The 18,867-nt window shown below is 36.6% G+C and overlaps 3 protein-coding genes across 3 annotated transcripts; 2 read left to right on the top strand and 1 right to left on the bottom strand.

Moving 5' to 3' along the window:
• The first annotated feature begins 744 nt into the window (after window positions 1–744).
• LOC124938196 (protein root UVB sensitive 2, chloroplastic-like) lies at window positions 745–5,249 on the top strand. Its single transcript, XM_047478592.1, has 10 exons — window positions 745–835; window positions 914–1,048; window positions 1,131–1,219; window positions 1,322–1,406; window positions 1,561–1,620; window positions 1,713–1,806; window positions 2,390–2,487; window positions 3,395–3,574; window positions 4,360–4,482; window positions 4,562–5,249. Exons 1-10 carry the CDS (start codon window positions 824–826, stop codon window positions 4,988–4,990), a joined length of 1,305 nt encoding a protein of 434 aa, XP_047334548.1. The 5' UTR covers window positions 745–823; the 3' UTR covers window positions 4,991–5,249.
• Window positions 5,250–10,040: 4,791 nt separating this feature from the next.
• LOC124939240 lies at window positions 10,041–11,681 on the top strand. The gene is made up of 2 exons (XM_047479733.1): window positions 10,041–10,790; window positions 11,010–11,681. Exons 1-2 carry the CDS (start codon window positions 10,041–10,043, stop codon window positions 11,679–11,681), a joined length of 1,422 nt encoding a protein of 473 aa, XP_047335689.1.
• Window positions 11,682–15,817: 4,136 nt separating this feature from the next.
• LOC124940392 lies at window positions 15,818–16,596 on the bottom strand. Its single transcript, XM_047480906.1, has 2 exons — window positions 16,393–16,596; window positions 15,818–16,308 (listed from the first exon to the last, which is right to left on the bottom strand). Exons 1-2 carry the CDS (start codon window positions 16,512–16,514, stop codon window positions 15,984–15,986), a joined length of 447 nt encoding a protein of 148 aa, XP_047336862.1. The 5' UTR covers window positions 16,515–16,596; the 3' UTR covers window positions 15,818–15,983.
• Between the last annotated feature and the right edge of the window lie 2,271 nt (window positions 16,597–18,867).

Genomic DNA, 18,867 nt, shown 5'->3' with positions numbered 1-18,867 from the left:
AATTAATTAAACTTAAATAATGATTCATTATTTAATTGAAAAATTCAATGGTAAAAAAACAAGAATATTCAAAGACTTCAAAGTGGAATAAATTTCAACAAATATGTGTCAAGAAGACTTGAATGCATCTTATGACTCAATGGAGTGAAGTCACACAATTTTTTGAACCTTTAATTGTAACTATCACGTCATTTATTTCTTTCTAAACTCATTTTCTAAAAATTCAAATAAAACTTTATATTTAATTTATTATTATTATTATTATTATTTTTTATAAAACCAAGACTTATGGCAATTCAAAGGCTGGAATTTTCATTACAATTTAAAAAAAATATAAAAAATCATAAAGATAATTTTGATTGGGAAATTTGAGGAGATGATCCTTTTTCAAAAAGGGGGCAATTGCGAAAAGGGCAGAAATAAAAAAAAAAAAAACGTTGGTGACCCATTTTACTGTTTTTGGACAATTTTGCCATGTCGGAAGTTGCGTGACGCAACCGGAATCGCGAGATTTTTTTTTTTCGCTTGACACAACTTAGCCATTTTCTTCCAAAAAAAATTCATAATTAAAATTTTTTGAAAAATAAGAAATTATGTTTGCGTAACGTAATAAGAACATTTTCGTTAGAAAAACGAAAGAGTTGAAAACGAAAGTCACCAACGCTATCAGTACGAGTCATTTCCTCAAATTTCTCTTTTAATTAAGGTAAAAGTTGTAATACTGTTTAAAAAACGACACCGTAATAGTTTTATAGCAATAGTTGGTATCTCGCCCCGCCTAGATTCGGCGAATTTCTCGGTGCCGGCGACACCCGACATCCCCATGAACTTACTGGTACTATATTTCTAGTTAGCTCTGTCTTCTCTCTCGATTTTGGGTTTTTTGATTCAGTGTTCATCTTCACCTCGGCAGGAAAAGTTAAAGATGCAGAAGAATCAGGCTACGCCTACCCCGTCGCCGTCGATGTCTAGTGACCCGGTTAACTGGTTGGAAATCTCTGGGTCTGTCAGTCGCCGTTATCAGTTTGAACCTGATGGTGACCTTTCTGTATGACTCCTTATCTACCCTCTAAAATTGAGAGCACTCGTTGAAATCCCAATTTGAGGATTTTCACATTTACTTTTTTCAGGTGAAAGTGGTTAATGACTCAAGACCCGTGTTTAACAGAGTAGCCGAATCCTTTGTTACTAAATTTTTCCCTGCAGGTTATCCATATAGGTGATTTCACTTTAATTCATAGCTATTTGGATTTTGGACCTCATCTTCAATGTATTGCAGCAGTGTATGATTATAATGTAGTTGATGATCTTGTTTGTTTAGTGTAAATGAGGGGTATCTTAGGTACACCCAGTTCCGGGCAATGCAACATTTCACTAGTGCGGCATTATCTGTTCTATCAACACAGGTAATTTACATCTGAATTGAAATCAGAATATGTAGTCATTTATAGGATTTTTTATGTTATTAAAGAAACTTTTGTAGGCTGACAGCATTGTGAACCTAAATTGTTCTTTCAGATAGATTATGTTTAAATGGGCTGTGAATTTTCTTATTTGTAGTCATTGCTATTTGCTGCGGGATTGCGACCTACTCCTGCACAAGCGACTGTTGTCAGTTGGGTAAGGTGTATGTTTGTTTATCTGTATCTTCATTTCAACTTTGTTAGGCTATTGCTTTTCATAATGATATATTTGGATGATAATTAGAGCAGATTATAAAAGATGGCATGCAACACATGGGGAAGCTTATATGTAGCAATCTGGGTACAAGGATGGATTCAGAGCCTAAAAGCTGGAGAATTCTTGGTTTGTTATCAACTATTAGCTTTTTTTTTTCACTATACTATTGTCATTCTTTCTCCTTTAGGTCTTGTTTGATCCAAGATTATTTGAATAAAAATGTGATTATTAACACACTAGGGTAGCTCAAGTGACAAAAGTCTTGCCCAAGAGACCAAAGGTCTCGTGTTCAATTCCCACTCAGAACATCTTAAATTGAAGTGGGGCATGACTGTGTGGGGCATGACTTGTGTGGGGTCGTGCTAGTTCTTAAATTCAAAAACAAAATGTGATTATTTTTAAATAACCTTGTTTCATGTAGGCTATTAAAAATCAGGTTGTTTGAGTAAAAAGACAATAGGGTACAAGTATATATAATGAAAAAAGTAATATTTTTTTCGTAAAAAGAGGTATTTTGGTTGATGATTTGAATGCTGTGATTGATGGGTAGATTGTTGGTTGGATGATAGGTTATTTGAAATTTATCTCAAATAACCCACAAGGGATTTTTGTAACTTCACCTTTGATTTTGAATGTATTTAGATTTTGCAACTTGCAAAATTCTACACTTATGCAACTTTTGTAACGGAATGAGCTTTCCACCTTGCAGCTGATGTGCTTTACGACTTGGGTACTGGTTTCGAAGTTTTATCTCCATTATGCCCACAGTTATTCCTTGAAATGGCAAGCATAGGAAATTTCGCCAAGGTAAGATGTCATCTCTCAGCGCATAATTATTTAGATATTTCTTCATGTGGTTCTTGAAAAATATTTTTAGTGAATACTGATTTTTCTTCGCTAGAGTTTGCCTTGAATGATTGAACTCATTTATTTGTTCTTCAGTAACCATTCTAAGTCTATTATAAATTTCAGTAGTATTTATAATTCAAAGAGGTGAAGTAATTGGCCTCATTTGTAATTTAACATCTATACCATAAGCACTTAGTATATTTTGTTTCCTTATGGCATAAAACTCTAAGAAAAAACTAATGAGCTAACTAAAAATGGGATCAGTATTTATATGTCTTATCAGTCTATGTACAATTATCAATGTCTACAGGATACAATATGAGCCTATTTGGAAACTCGATTTTCTTGACAATTACGGTCCTATTGGAAAATTGCCAAAGTTAAATTGAAAGTGATAATATTTTTTTTTTCTTTGGATTTTGATAAAGTTATAGTGTAATGTTTTCTAGACTATGACTCAATTTACAGTGTAATTTTTTTTCTGGATCATGATTATTTTAAATGTGATTTTTTGTGAACATAAGATTTCTTTGGACCATGATCACATGAGGTGAGATGTTTCAGTATTTATATGCGACTTATATTATGTTTATCAAGAACTTCATTATCAAATCTCATATGTTAAAGACAACTGTGCATTATTCATGTGTTTACATCGCAATTCTACATTTATTTAGTACAATATGGATATACTTTTGTGATAGAAATATTAACAAGTATTTATTGAAAGTCAAAAAAGGTTATTTATATCATGAACAGGTGGTGCTCTTAAAAGAAGTGCGATGTTAGTGTTTATTTAGTTTTGACACAATCATTTGTCACAAGATCAACGTTTTGTTTTCGGTTATGTTGGCCTGTTGTGCAGGGAATGGCAGTTGTTGCAGCTAGGGCTACAAGACTTCCAATATATTCTTCATTTGTGAAGGAAGGCAATCTTAGTGACCTGTTTGCAAAAGGAGAGGCCATTTCAACTGTCTTCAATGTTATGGGATTAGGAGTAGGAATCCAGCTAGCATCTACTATTTGTTCATCAATGGAAGGGAAGGTACATCAGAAGTCATGCACGACACATTCTCTTTTGCTCATTTACTCAAAAGTGGTCTCGTTAAATCTGCTAATTTTACTTTGCACTAATGGTGCTAGGTTCAGAATTTTCCTAGCAAAAGATCGAAAATTTTCCTTTGTTTAAATGTGTAGATAATGATTAGTAAATAATTATCTATTAGGATAACTATCATGTTACAAGGATAAGCTTAATGTAAAGCAAATACTTATCCTTAACTACCTAACAAAGGTTCCTAGTTTCTAGGAAGTAAGATATATTCTAGAATGTTAGACTTGTATTTAAGGAACTCTTATATTAATAATTTTGAGCAAATAGGAGAATAATTGTGGACAAAAAGAGAGCACCCAAATATTCTTGAAGAAAGGTGGCTATTTCAAGTAGCTGGCTATTTGGATATCATCTCCCTTGAACAATTTAGCCATATGAGTTGTGAACATTAAAGCCTAGCCACCTTAAATGACGATTTTTTGGAGTTTTTGCATAGAACAAGACATTTTTTCATGTGGATTATTTGAATTTAATCTAAATAAACCCTCATCTCATCATGAATCACTTCTATCAAATCACAAATCATCAACTAAATTACCAAAATACTCTATACTTTATTCTTTCTAACAATCCCTAAGTATGTTTAGCATCAAACAATTCTAGTAGTCTTTATGAATCTCATGTTTTATTTGAATATGATAACTTGATATATGCACATCTCGTTCCTGTTTGGATAAAATATTCCAATTTGTTTTTCATCATCCAATATCTTGCAGATGATTGTTGGACCAATCATGTCCGTATTTCATATATATTGCGTTTATGAAGAAATGCGAGCTGCGCCTGTGAACACATTGAATCCACAGAGGACTGCACTGATCGCGGCTGATTATGTCAAGGTTAACCATATATTTATTATTTGTTCAACATTAATCAATTCATTAAAAATGTGTTCAAAACTGACCGAATAACAACCAGACAGGGAAAGTATCAACCCCAGCAGATCTAAGATATCGAGAAGATCTTCTATTTCCGGGAAAACTTATTGAGGAAGCTGGCAATGTTAAAGTGGGGAGGAGTCTTGAAAAAGTGTTGAAGCCTTCAAAACTTCAGAAACTAAGGACAGCCTTTCCTAAAGAGAAGTTCATTTTGAGTATAGGAAACAAATGGACAGATATGGTATTGGAACTCGATGCTAGCGGTGAAGATGCATTGAGGGGCTGGCTGGTTGCTGCCTATGCATCGGAAATGGGGAAATCTGTTGATGATCCGATTGTTGATTTATTTGGACGAGCTTATGAGAAGATGGATAGTACATTTGATTTGTTTGTATCTGAATTGCGGGGTAAAGGTTGGCATACTGATCGGTTTCTTGATGGAGGAAGAAGCAGACTTGCATGGAGCTAGCCGAATGCATTTTGGTATGTTATCGGTCCCATAATATACTATCAATATTGACGAGAAGTTTAATGTTGTTTTTTATGGTATCATCCTGTGTGAACAAGTTTCTCAATGTTTTTTTTGTTTCTCAATTCGTGGATTTTACATTCGGTATGAAAACCTTAGACAACAACAAACGTCGGAGTAGTATGGAATTCGGTATATCTCGTCCTTATCGAGCTCATTCAGAGTTTCAGACAGTACCTGAAACAGAAAAAAATTATTGGATGTTGTGATATTGTTGGTCTCTTTTTAGATTCATAATTTGTGATAAGATAGACTTTTTTTTTTTTCTTTCAGAACACATATCCTATTCTTTGGACTTGTTCGGATCAGGGTTTTAAAAAAACTTAGAAAGGGAAAAATGTAATGATAGAGAATAATTTTGAGAAGTTATAATTATTTTTAATAAAAACACTTAAAGGGTATTGATATATATGAATAAAATAAAAAATAATAATTTAAAATAAATGATATTTTAGTATTTTGGTTAATAAAATAAGTGATGTGATTGTTAAGAAGTGATTGATTAGAAAATTAATTTTGAAAAAGTTTTTAAAAAAATTAGAGAACAAGGCCTTTGTTATTATAATAATTTCATTATTTTATAATGAAAGCTAAAATTGAAAATAATTTATTTCTATCTTTTGGAATAAAAGATTTTATTTTTTTGGGATTAGTTTTAGAACCATTAATAGACTGTATTGTGGTTTTCTTAATTTGGTATAAAAATTATTTTTTAGTGTTTTGTTTTTTACTTCATTCTATTATAGATTTCTAATCTTAAGTGGGAAATTTGACGAAATGATCTTGCAAATTTGTTTATTTGACCTGGTGGAATTTTATAATTTTTTTTGCGCTCGTGGTGTTATATTTTTTTTTATACGATTTTGCCCTTGTCGCGAAACGCTAAGTCACTTAGCGTTTCGCGAAGTGGATCAGAGGTTTGTATAAATACCCAAATATTTTCATTTCACTAAATTTTTTTCTCTCTTTTCCTCCAATTCTCTCCTTCACTCACGGTGGCCGGCGGCGACGGCGGCCGGCGGCGACGACATCTCCGTTTCCTCCAATATCCATACAAATCAAACCCGATCCGAGCTCTTCTAACCTAACTAATTCATTTATGTTTATCTATTGCCGATTTCTAACCCTAGATCTATTTTGCATGCAGGTTTCTTATACTAGGGTTTATGTGAGTTCTCCGATTCTAACTATTTGAACGGCGTCGAGGTAGATCTTCATTCTAACAGTTATGTTCTTGTTTACATTTTCTTCATTTCAAAAACTTTTTCATATTTCCTTTATGTCCATCATTTTCTCCGTTTTGGTTGATTCTTATTTCTTATATGGTTCATATTTGTTCATGTTTGAGCATTTCGTTAGGTTATTATTTGTTATCTGTTCATATTTGCATATTTGCAGAAAATCTCTGTCTGATAACAGCGTATGTGTTTCCGTTTCAGATCTGCTTAACGTTTCGCTACGGACTTACCGTTTCGCTACGGACTTACCGTTTCGCTACGGACTTACCGTTTCGCTAAGTATACCTCGCGATTCGCTAAGTATACCTCGCGATTCGCTAAGTATCAAGATTTTTTGTTATTTATAGTTAATCATGAACTTCATTTGACAAGGTATTTACATCACTTCATGGTTATGAAGAGAACATGTGTTAACAAAACAAACCTTCTAATTTTACATTGGAAACATTTAGATTCTTCAGAAAATGCCTTTGAAGAATCTATCATTGACCTCCAGATAAGCAAAGATTGGCTGACTTTGATTTCGTTAGTCGTTAAGCTAAAGAAATAAATTTCAAACAATTTTCTCTTATCTGGAGTTCAACGATCGCTTCTTCAAAGACTTTTTCTGAAGAATCTAAATGTTTCCATGTAAAATTATAGGGTTTGTTTTGCTAACACATGTTCTTTTCAAAACCATGACTTTGTTGTTGATACCTTGTCAAACGAGATAGATTACCTATGAAACCAATAAAAAATTTTGTACTTGACGATTCGCTAAGTACTACGAGCTCCAGCTAGGAGAATGGTTTGAATTCGATTTCGTTATTAAAATATAGTAGCGAAAACGTATTCAAACCATCTTCTCTTAGCTGGAGCTCGTTGACCTCTCGATTCGCTAAGTCCCTCCCGATTCGCTAAGTCCCTCCCGATTCGCTAAGTCCCTCCCGATTCGCTAAGTCCCTCCCGATTCGCTAAGTCCCTTCCGTTTCGCTAAGTCCCTCCCGATTCGCTAAGTCCCTCCCGATTCGCTAAGTGCCTCCCGACTCGCTACGGAAGTTGAAGAGACGCGCGTACTCACACGCGCTAGACCTTATATATTCAAAAAATTCATTACATTTCATTTCAACCGCCCGACTCTCTCTCTCTAACCCATTTTCTCTTCACTGAATCTTGTCAAGCCCGATCATTTCTGCTTTCTTCTCGTTCGTCATTAAGGTTAGTTCATTATCATTTTCTGCTTTTTTGTTCATTGGTGGTTTTTGCATGTTAGTGTAATGTTCAGTATATATTTTTTTGCCAGTAGGGTTTCTGTTCAGTATATTTTTGTTGCCATTAGGGTTTCATCAGGGTTTCGCTAGGTACCTTCCGATTCGGTAAGTACCTTCCGATTCGGTAAGGACCTAGCGATTCGCTAAATACCTAGTTGTGGTCGATCATTTTCTGGTTTCTTGCTTATGGATTTTGGTCTTTGCATGTTAAGTTTAAGTGTTTGTTTCAGATTTTTTGTTTAGGGTTTTTGCATGTTAAGTTTATTGTTTGTTTCTGATTAGTTTCGTATTGTTTCCGATTCGGTAATGCTGTCTTATGTTCAGTTAACGGTTTCGCTCGGTACCTCTCGATTCGCTAAGTGCCTCCCGATTCGCTAAGTGCCTAGCGATTCGCTAAGTACTTAGCGAATCGGGAGGCACTTAGCGAATCGGGAGGTACCTCCCGATTCGCTAAGTTCCTACGTTGTATGTGTTTGTTCTAACATTTTTGATGATGTTGTTTCCTTTTGTAGATGGCAGAAACAACTGTTACTGAGTTTCCCGGTCGGATTTCGTGGAAAAGTGCCCTCACCCTGAAGAAGATTGTGAATAAGTTCGAGGAAATGGATCTTCTGGAGAGTGTGTACAATACCCAGTTCAGATCCTTATTCACAGCCCCCCTCCTGCAGTTCTCAGGAAGTATTGTACATCAAATGTTGTTGAGGAGGTTAAGCTCAAACTCCAAGGAGATAACTTTCACTGTGAATGGGCAAAAGCTTGTATTTGGTATGAAGGAGTATGCGTTGGTTACCGGCCTATGTTTCGGCGTTTATCCTGAGTTGGACCAAGAAAAATTGCGCTGTTGTCCACCTCTCTCGGTTAAATACTTTAAAGGGAGCATGAGTGTAAAAATGTGCGACTTCGAGAAGGCTTTTTTCAAATGCAAAGACAAGGAAGATGCATTTAAGATGGGGCTGGTAGTACTGATTTGCCAGTACCTATTCACATTTGACCCAAAAAGAGTTATATTTCCAAAAATACTCAACATGGTGGAAGACAAGGACACTTTCTTCCAATATCCATGGGGGAAGGTCACCTTTAGAGCCACCCTCAAGGGTTTAAACAAGAACATGAAACATCTCTGTACCTCATTTTTTGACAAGAAGGAGAAGGCTGAAGATCCTTATGCTCCTTTTGCATATAACATCTATGGGTTCGCATTGGCACTTCAAGTGTGGACGTATGAGGTCATCGAAAACTTTATCCCTAAATTCGCCAGAAGGAATCAGATTAATGACCCTCTACGCCCAAGGTTGTTACTCTATCATTCCAACAGGAAAAACACATCGATGGAGGTAAAGACTGCCCTAGAGACCACGGATGTGACTGAGATGGAAGAGTCCTCCATGGAGAAGAGGTTATACAGTGGTGATGTATTTGAGCAAATTGACGAGACAGCTGATGATTTTTTTGAGGGATTTACTGATGGGAAGGTAATAAAAGATGATTTTGCTGAAGATGATCAAAGTGAAGATGAAGAAGTTACTCCGATTCCCCCCAAACCTGCCACGAGGAAGAGAAAGGCTGATGTTACTCTTAAAGAAGCAGCCAACTTGAAGAAGAAGCTTGCTTATGAATCGATTCCGGCCCGCATTCTTACTCCCCCATCCGCGACCTCAAGTCCTCGGGCTGACACACCTTCTCCTCGGGCTCCAACACCTACTGTTGGATGTGATTTTAATGAGATGAAGGAGGAGCTGAAAATAGAGATGAAAGAGGAGATGAAAAAGATGAAAACAGAGCTCATCAAAGAGCTAAAAATCACAATCCAAGAAACTCAACAAACTCACGTTGAGTCGTTCAAGAAGATGGTTTTTAATATGTCCACACAGTTGTTAGAAAAATCCAACAAAAGGATGTCCATATTATTAACCAGATTAGATGATATGGAGGATAATATAAAGAAGAAGAAGAGTAAGAAGAAGGATTCTAAGAAGGCTGTGAAGGTCGAAGAGGAAAAGAATACTGAGGTATGGAGATATTTTACATTTCATTTCGCTAAGTACATATCTGATCTAACCAGTACATATTTTGCAGGTTAAGGATTCTAAGAAGGATGTCGAAGTTGAGAAGAGCAAGGTTGAACAGGAGGAGGAGAAGAAAGAGGTATTCTGCGAACTTTTCGTTTCGCAAAGTAGTTTCCGTTTCGCTAAGTTAGTATTTTTCGATTCGCAAAGTAGTTTCCGTTTCGCTAAGTTAGTATTTTTCGATTCGCAAAGTAGTTTCCGTTTCGCTAAGTTAGTATTTTTCGTTTCGCAAAGTAGTTTCCGTTTCGCTAAGTTAGTATTTTTCGTTTCGCAAAGTAGTTTCCGTTTCGCTAAGTTAGTATTTTTCGTTTCGCAAAGTAGTTTCCGTTTCGCTAAGTTAGTATTTTTCGTTTCGCAAAGTAGTTTCCGTTTCGCAAATTATTTGTTGTCGATTCGCTAAGTGTGAATTTTGTCTATTTTGTAGGAGATGATAGCGATGCAGGAGACTGTGGGGGATGATGAGAAGGTGAATGATGGGACTGATGGGAAAGACGATGTAATGGAGGACAATGAGAAGGTGGAGGATGAAAAAAAAGAGGACGTTGAGAAGGTGGAGGACGCACAGAAGGTGGAGACCATTGAGAAGGGGGATGATGATGAAAAGATGGATGAGGATAAGGTGGAGAACGATGAGAAGGTCGATGATGAAGAGAAGGTGGAGGATGAAAGAAAAGACAACGATGAGAAGGTAGATGATGATGAGAAGGTGGAGGATGCGAAGGTGGAGGACGTAAAGATAGAGGTTGAGGCTAAATTGGAGGACGGTGAGAAGCTGGATGGTGTGGCTAGGGTGGATGATGTGGAGGTTGATCTGAAACTGAAGGATTTGAAAGTGAAGGTGAAGGATGAGAAGACTGTGGGGGATGTGAAGGCAAATGATGACAATGATGACAATGACGATTTCCAGTTATACAATACTCCTCCTAAAGGAAATTATGGGAGGAGAGTGAGGAAGCCGAAAAAAGATGACTCGTACACCAACCCTTCCTTGTCAAAAATGCCCAAGACAAAGGATCCTATGAAAGTGAATCACCTTCAAAAATTTGATGATGAGCTACTTCATAAAGTAAAGGCGTGGTTGGATGATCGAAAAACCGATAATTCGACAACGGATTTACATACGGTTCAAGCAAAGAAGGAAGTGTTGGTTAGAGTTGTAACAAGGCTTACATGGATTGAAGACGAGGTAAGTCGTTCAAATCAATTCATTAATCTTCGTTTCGCAAAGTACTCTTCGTTTCGCAAAGTGCTTTTCGTTTCGCAAAGTACTCTTCGTTTCGCAAAGTACTCTTCGTTTCGCAAAGTACTCTTCGTTTCGCAAAGTACTCTTCGTTTCGCAAAGTACTTACTTAGTCAATGTTGTTTGATATGTACTCAATGTATGTTGTATGCTCCCATTGTGCAGGAAATCGATGCATTCTGCCATCTTCTGCGGAAAAGGATTTCCTGCTATCCCAAGACATATAAAAATACACATGCGGCAATTGGGGATTGCGTATTGTCGGATAGAATCAGGCGACTGCACAGGGATTTTATTAAGGATCCTGCCAAATTTCCAGTCGACGAATTCAAAGACTATTATATGGGCGCACCACATAGATATATGCCAGAGTGGTCAACAATTGACGACGTCTACATGCCAGTGAACATTAACCAGAAACACTGGATTTTATGTGTAGCACGTCTTCAAAAGTACCGCATTGACGTGTACGACTGTGACGCCTATCTTTATAAGAATCTGGATCCTTATTTGAAACCCTTCTGCGACATGATTCCATATATATTCGCCAAAACAATCACTCCCGGTGAGAGGGTAAGGTATCCTAATTTCAACTTCGAAGGCCCCCTCCAACCAATGACATACAAACGGTTTCCACACCCCAAAGTGAAAACCGCTGCTGCTAAGGTTGGAGAAGTCCCGCGGGCAACAGAGAGCGGGGACTGTGGGGTCTTCACGCTAATGTACATGGAACACTTGACCGCTAATCAACCCGTGCATAATGTGACCTCAGAAAATATGGGATTTTTTAGGCAGAAGATGGCGGTCCGGTTATTCCATCAGATTATGGAACCTTAAACATTATTATTTGTAAATTGGATAACTTATTTTGATGTATTGTAAACCTTGATGAATATGTTGGAAGTTGGATTATGTATTGTAAATTATTTTGTGTAAATTGATGTATTGTAAATTCGCAAAGTACTCTTCGTTTCGCAAAGTACTCTTCGTTTCGCTAAGTCCATCCCGTTTCGTTAAGTCCATCCCGTTTCGCCAAGTCCCTCCCGTTTCGCAAAGTACTCTACGTTTCGCTAAGTGCCCTCCCATCAGATTGATTATATTTTCCATCTGTTTCTTTAGCAACCTTAATTCATTTCTCAATTGAGATTGGTTTGGTCGGTGGATGGATATATTTGAAATCAAGATTGAACAATTTTGTAATTTGTTAAGGTTGAATTCAAAGATTTATAACGATGGGATTAAGTAGAACAAGGATTATATAATGCCAATTGACAATATTTTAAACAAGCATTAAACCTCAATTAACAACATACCAGTACCATAGTTCAATTAACAACATATATTACAACATAGTATCTATCAAGCTAAATGTTCATATTGTTGAGATGATGAGTCATGCTGCTTAGATGATGAGTCATGCTGCTTAGATGATGAAGCTCGTGCAGTAGATGGTGCAGGCATCACTGCTTTGCATGTTGCCCTATTATGTCCAAGCCCATCACATGAGCTGCATCGTCTCGGGATCTTACGGACCTCACCCTGGGATGACCTACGCTTTGTTTGTGGCCTGCCTTTCTTAACCTTCACATTTGGTTTAAGACATGAACGTTGCTTGATATTTTCGGGAACATCCCAATTTTCTTCATCACCGGGAGGATAACATGTCTCGGCATATGAATTTATCCAACACTCAGTTGTGTAATACCTGTGTGTAGGGAAAATATAACGAATTATTAATTGGTTAAACAGAATGAACACGTGAGCTAGATATTAATACCTTGAACAGAAGTCATAAGAAACCAAATTCCGACTACGGGCAGCAGCCATTGCATGCGTACAAGGAAGACCCGAAACTTCGAATACTCTACAAGTGTAGTTCATGTCTTTCAAATTGACTTTGAAATGGGACTGATTGTCATGCACATAAAACTCGAATCGGTTAAGCGATTGGACTGTATAGAATCTGGCCTTCTCGAATCCCTCACGTAACACCTTCTCATAATTTGGAGATAAAACTTCTTCATGATTAGACGCTCTTTCTCTTCTATCGTTAAACCATTGTTGTATTGTGAATATTAAATACTCAGCCATTTCTGAAATGGGATACTTTCTGGCTTCCCTGCTCTGACTATTGAAACTCTCAGCATAATTGCTTGTCAGTTGATTGTATCGCTTACCGGGAAAAAATGCTCTACTCCATCTTGGGAACCCAATTTCTTCCAAATAGGCAGCAATCCTGTGATCTTTAACCTTGATTTTCTCAAACCACCGATTAAATTCGTGGACAGTGTATGCCCTTGAAGCCGAATCAAACTCCGCATGACACTTATCACTTTTAAATTTGGCCACAATATTCATCTTTATGTGATATGTGCACGCGCCGTGGTCTGCTTCTGGGAAAACAGCGCACAAGGCATTAGCGATGCTTGGGTGTCTGTCGGATACGAAGACGAGATCATCAACTAATCCAATTGCGTCTCTCAGTTTTTGCATGAAATAAGTCCAGGAGTTATTATTCTCTGAATCAACAACGCCGAATGCGACAGGATATAGTTGCTCATTCGCATCCAATGCAATAGCCACCAATAATTGACCACCCACCTTGTGCTTAAGAAAACTAGCATCAACACATAATACAGGACGGCAAAAGGATTTGAAACCCCTAATTGAGAGGCCTAGGGACATGAACATATACTTGAAGTGACCGAGCTCGTCTGTCTGTATGTCGGTTATGGTACCAGGATTACACTTCTCCAACATGTAAAGGTATGATGGCAGTATTCCATAAGAATCCTCTACCGTTCCTCGCACCGCTATTAAAGCATTTTCCCTTGCCCTCCATGCCTTATTATAAGTCAAAAATATCCCATAAGTTGTCTGCATGTCTTCAATTATTTTCTTAGGCAAGTGGTTATGATGATGGTCCATGTACTTGCTCTTCACGCACTGCCCAATAACCCATGCTGGTGTTTGCATTTTTTTCTTGGGCCTCGACAAAGTTGAGCATGAGTGTTGATGCTCAAATGTCCGGATCTCAAACATCTCAGAAAACTTACCTTTCACAGCCCGCAAGCTCCACTTGCATGTCTCATCCAAACATTTGAGTTCCCAAAGATTTTTCCTTGACTTCTCCACTTTGAATTCAAAATGATTGGCCATCGCATATTTATATAGAGCAAGTTGAAGTTCTTTTTTATTTTCAAACAACGAACCGACTTCCAATACGGTTTCACTAGTTAATGCCATCGCAAATGTGGGGTCTGGCGGTGATGTGTCTGTCGGGTCTGTCGATGGTGTACCCATTGAAGATCGTCTTGCACTAGATGGTGTACCCATTGATGATCTTCTTGCACTTGTTGGTGTACCATTTGATGCCTTTCTTGCACTAGTTGGTGTACCCAATGATGATCTTCTTGCACTTGGTTGTATAGGTATTGATGCTTTCTCACCACTATTAACATGCAAGTCCTGAGTAAGTGGGATGTGAGGCAAAGAGGTTTCTCCGGCTTCATTTTGACTTTCAACAAAGAATTCCAAGGGTACAACAGGTGGAACAAATTTCTGAGTAAGTTGTGGTGGTAGTATACTTTCTTGAGTTGGGTATGTAAGTAGTGGTATCTTTTCTTTAGTAAACGCTGACTTCTCCACTACAGATACACACAATGGTGACACTGTTCGACCCAAAATCAAGCGTGATAGATATGTGTTCAAATCCCCATCATTATCAATAAAAACAGGTTTTGGATTTCTGATATTCGGAATATCATACTTCACTTGGAGCACTAAATCGTATGCTGATAACTGGAGATTAAGTCTATCGTAGAGTATATCAAGTAATTCAGCATAACGAGTATTTTGGGGTAGATCAAATGTTTTGATTGAAGATGCATCAAAATACAGTATTCCATCAGCATCAAGTTTCCACTCTCCATTATAGAAAACGAAAACTTCAGCTGCAATATAAAAACATGATTTGATTTAGAGACGTATAATTAATACTTCGCGAATCGAAAGGCACTTAGCGAAACGGGAAGGGCTTCGCGAATCGTAAGGCACTTAGCGAAACGGGAAGGGCTTCGCGAATCGTAAGGCACTTAGCGAAACGGGAAGGGCTTCGCGAATCGTAAGGCACTTAGCGAAACGGGAGGTAAACCCTAACCAATCTCGGAAACCGAACATCAATAAAACATGCTTCAAATAGACGTACCTATTGGAACAGTGCTCGTGCACGTCGTCGAGCTCATAGTGGATTTCGAATGAACTTCGCCGCCGAGATCTCCGCCGAGTTCGTCGCCGCCGCCGGAGATTAGAGAGAAGGAGGAGAAGAGCGGGAAGAGAGAGAAGGAGAAGAAAAGAAATGAAAAAAAAGTACGGAGGTTATATTAAATAGTAAGGGCAATCTGGACATTTCACATATCGTCACTTCGCGAAACGCTAAGTGACTTAGCGTTTCGCGACGAGGGCAAAATCGTCCAAAAAAAATAAAATCACCACGAGCGCAATTAAATTATCAAAATTCCACCAGGTCAAATAACCCGGTTTGCAAGGTCAATTCGTCAAATTTCCCTCTTAAGTTCGGCTATTGGTTTTTGCACTCAAATGCAAAACTAAATCGTTGAAACTGATTTGAGAAAATTTTAAGTACTTTGTTTTCATTTATTGATCCACCTTTTACAAATTTATTAATAAATAATTTAAAATATTTAAAATTTACTTGGAACAAAATAGTAATAATAATAATAATACTAAAGTGAATATAAATCTTGCATTTCCAGTTTAATTTTAACTGTTTAATCAATTTTCTTAGCTTGTATTTTGTTTTGTACATTGTTATTTTGTATGAGCACAACAAATTATAATTTTCTTTCAAAAAAATGGATAAGAAAAGTGGCCAATTTTTAGTTCAATATTTCTTTGACTTGGTGCCACACACCTCCACATAACAATTATTAATAATGAATATTCTTCATATATAAAATAGAGATATCCAACTAGAATAATTACTCAGTTGTCAGAACTCACAACCTTACAAATCCCATCCCTCTAATTTCACAATAAAATCAAAAAATCCCAGTAAGGATTTCTTTCCCCCCTACAAAAAAAAAAAAAAAAACTAAATGGGCTGGAGTTGGGGTTGGGCTAATTGCATGATTGATTAGCCAAAGAAAACAGTTGGGCCTGATGGGCTGCTGATTCTTGAGAAACCAAAGCTTGAATGAGTGACGTCTTGACCTCCCATGGCGAAAGAGGGAAGCTTTTCCGAGCATAGGAATTGAGAAGGGCGGCCGTCGATTCTTTCAATAACCTAACGAATGTATTCTCCACATCATCATTTCTCTCCGCAGCCTCCATTAGAGTCAAATCGTACCGATATCGTTCGAATGTCATTGACCCAAACACATTCGAAACCGTCGCCTCCGGTCGGACCATCTTCGGCCACTCATCCCTTCGGCTACTCCAGAACCTAATGCATTTCATTATAAACATACATAAAAATCATTGATTTGATTGATTAAAAGAAGAGAGAGAGAGAGAGATTGAGCATTACTGTGGGGTGCAGAGACCTCTGTTTCTGGTGTAAAGAAACCCAGGTCGCCGGAAAGCTTCAGCCGCCGGCAGAGTTGATAAACTAGGAAGGAAGAGAAACACAACAAGTTTAATGAAACTCATTTTGAGAGAGAGAGAGAGGAATAGGACCGTTAGTTATCACTCTTCAGATCTGAGAAGTGTGAGAAGAGATGAAGCTTTTGGATTTATCATGTCATGTCTTCTTGTAAATCGTGCTATTTTTTTATATATTACTTTCTTCAATTTCAAGGTTATTTAAATTTTAAACAATTTCATTCAAAACCCATAATCATGAAATTAATATTTAAATAACTAATAATATAGTCAGATTTGTAATATTTTCCTTTTATTTATTTAGCCTAATTTGGAAGGGAAATTTGAGGAGACGACCCACCGATTCAAAAGCGTTGGTTATAACTTTTTACTATTTTTGGACGATTTTATCCATGTCGAAAGTTGCGTGACGCAATCTGAATAATTTTTTTTTCGTCTCGCAACTGGGTTTGCGTGACGCGATTACGTGATGCAATTAAGCCATTTTTTTCAAAAAAAAAAAAAAAATCATAATTAAAATTTGTTTGAAAAATAAAAAAATAAAAAACTGCGTTACGCAACCTGAGGTTGCGTGACGTAATAAGGGCATTTTCGTCAGAAAAAAAGGGTCACCAACGCTATTTAATTTATGCGCTGTCACTTTACGAGCCTATTATTGGGTCATTTCCTCAAATTTCCTGTTTGGAAACACTTTTGGCCAATAGTTATAATATTATTAATGTATTTTGTTCATGTGATGTGTGGCCACAACTTGATGCTAAATAATTTTAAAATACACTCATTACATCTCACTAATCACCCTCAATATTCCCTTGCACACTTACGCAAGATTTTATTGCTTTGAGTTTAAAAAATTAAATTATAATAAAAAAAATCTTTTATCTATTATATAATTATTATATAATAAGTAAATCATTCAATTTATTAATTAAAATATTAAAATATTTATTATTTTTTAAAAACAAATTATTATATATATATATTAATAACTTTAAATTATTTTATAAATAAATATAATTTATTTAAATACATCAAACCAAAACCAAATAAGATCGTGGGAGCACCGGAGAGTCAAATTTAATAAAGTGTTTCTAAACAAAGTTGTCTACTCAAATAAAAAGAGTTTAAGGTTTTGAAAGGAAAATTATGACATGTCATTAAACCATAAACTAGAAAGAAACCAATTGAAGTTATTTAATTTTCAAAATGAGGAACCATAGAACGTCCACAAATAAATCAGGGAGCAAAACAACGAATAAATCAGGGAGCAAAACAGCGAATCTCCTGTGACGCCGGAGAAAAAAAACATTGAAAAAAATGTTTTCCCGCCCAATGGAAAATAGTTTCTCTCTCTTCTGGTCACGTCTCTTCATTTGGTCACGTCTCTTCTTCTTATTATTCTTCCTCTCTTCCGGTTGTTCGCGTTTCTTCTTATTCTCTTATGGTTGATCTTTCGTTGCTCGCGTTTCTTATTCTCTTCTGATTGCTCTTCTGTTTGTTCAATGTAAAACATTTATGAAACTCTAGTATTGTGAAGTCAAAATGGTAAGAAAATGGTTTTTGAAGCTCAATTTCATTTCTCATTTCAGTTTTTTAAGTTTTACGTTTTATTTCTTATTTCTTTTGAAGATTTACGTTTATCTCTTATTTGATAATCATGAATCACATAAATAAATCGTTTCGTTTATCGAATCAATAAAAAAATCGATAGATAAAACTAATCTAAAAATGTATTAAAAATGTATTGATGTATCAAAGTTTCTAAAATAATGACCCAAACATGAAGAGTTCACAAGCCCTTGAATTATTTTAGTATGGACCCTTGCTCTACCAATAATGCCCAGTGTGTTAGCATCTTGGGTAACAATTTAGCTAGCCAAATTCCTCAACCGTCGGAGTTTGGTAATTTTGAGGGTATAGCCGATACACGGTTGTCAGAGAAAGGTACCGATGGAGTTGACAATTATATGGATAACTCTAATTTACAGAGTACTGAACAGAACAAGGATGAACTTGATACACTTCTGGGCAATGATGATTTGTAAAGTCCAGAACAAGACATTAATAAGATTCATGATAATCGAAACTCAAAGCAAGAAATGGATACTGGAATTGGGCTCATGGTTGAAGTGCTTTCCGACTTAATGAATTTTGATCCCTCAGCCAATGCAAATCAAAACTTAACTGATGATAGGCTAAATCCGGATCCCCTTCAAACTATTATCCATGTCAGGAATCTTGGTGGTGCTAAACAAGACCCCATAGGCACTCAGAGGACAAAAATTGACAACCCCAATTATGCTAAAGTTGACCACAATGTATCATAACCAATGGTCGAGACGCGTACTCAAGAGCCCAAGAATTGGACCATGGATCATAATGAAATTTTGATTCTTGCAGG

This window comes from Impatiens glandulifera, chromosome 5, assembly GCF_907164915.1.
Source record: "Impatiens glandulifera chromosome 5, dImpGla2.1, whole genome shotgun sequence".
Classification (NCBI taxonomy): domain Eukaryota; kingdom Viridiplantae; phylum Streptophyta; class Magnoliopsida; order Ericales; family Balsaminaceae; genus Impatiens; species Impatiens glandulifera.
The sequence above is the reverse complement of the archived record's forward strand: the minus strand, read 5'-3'. Positions and strand labels throughout refer to the sequence as shown.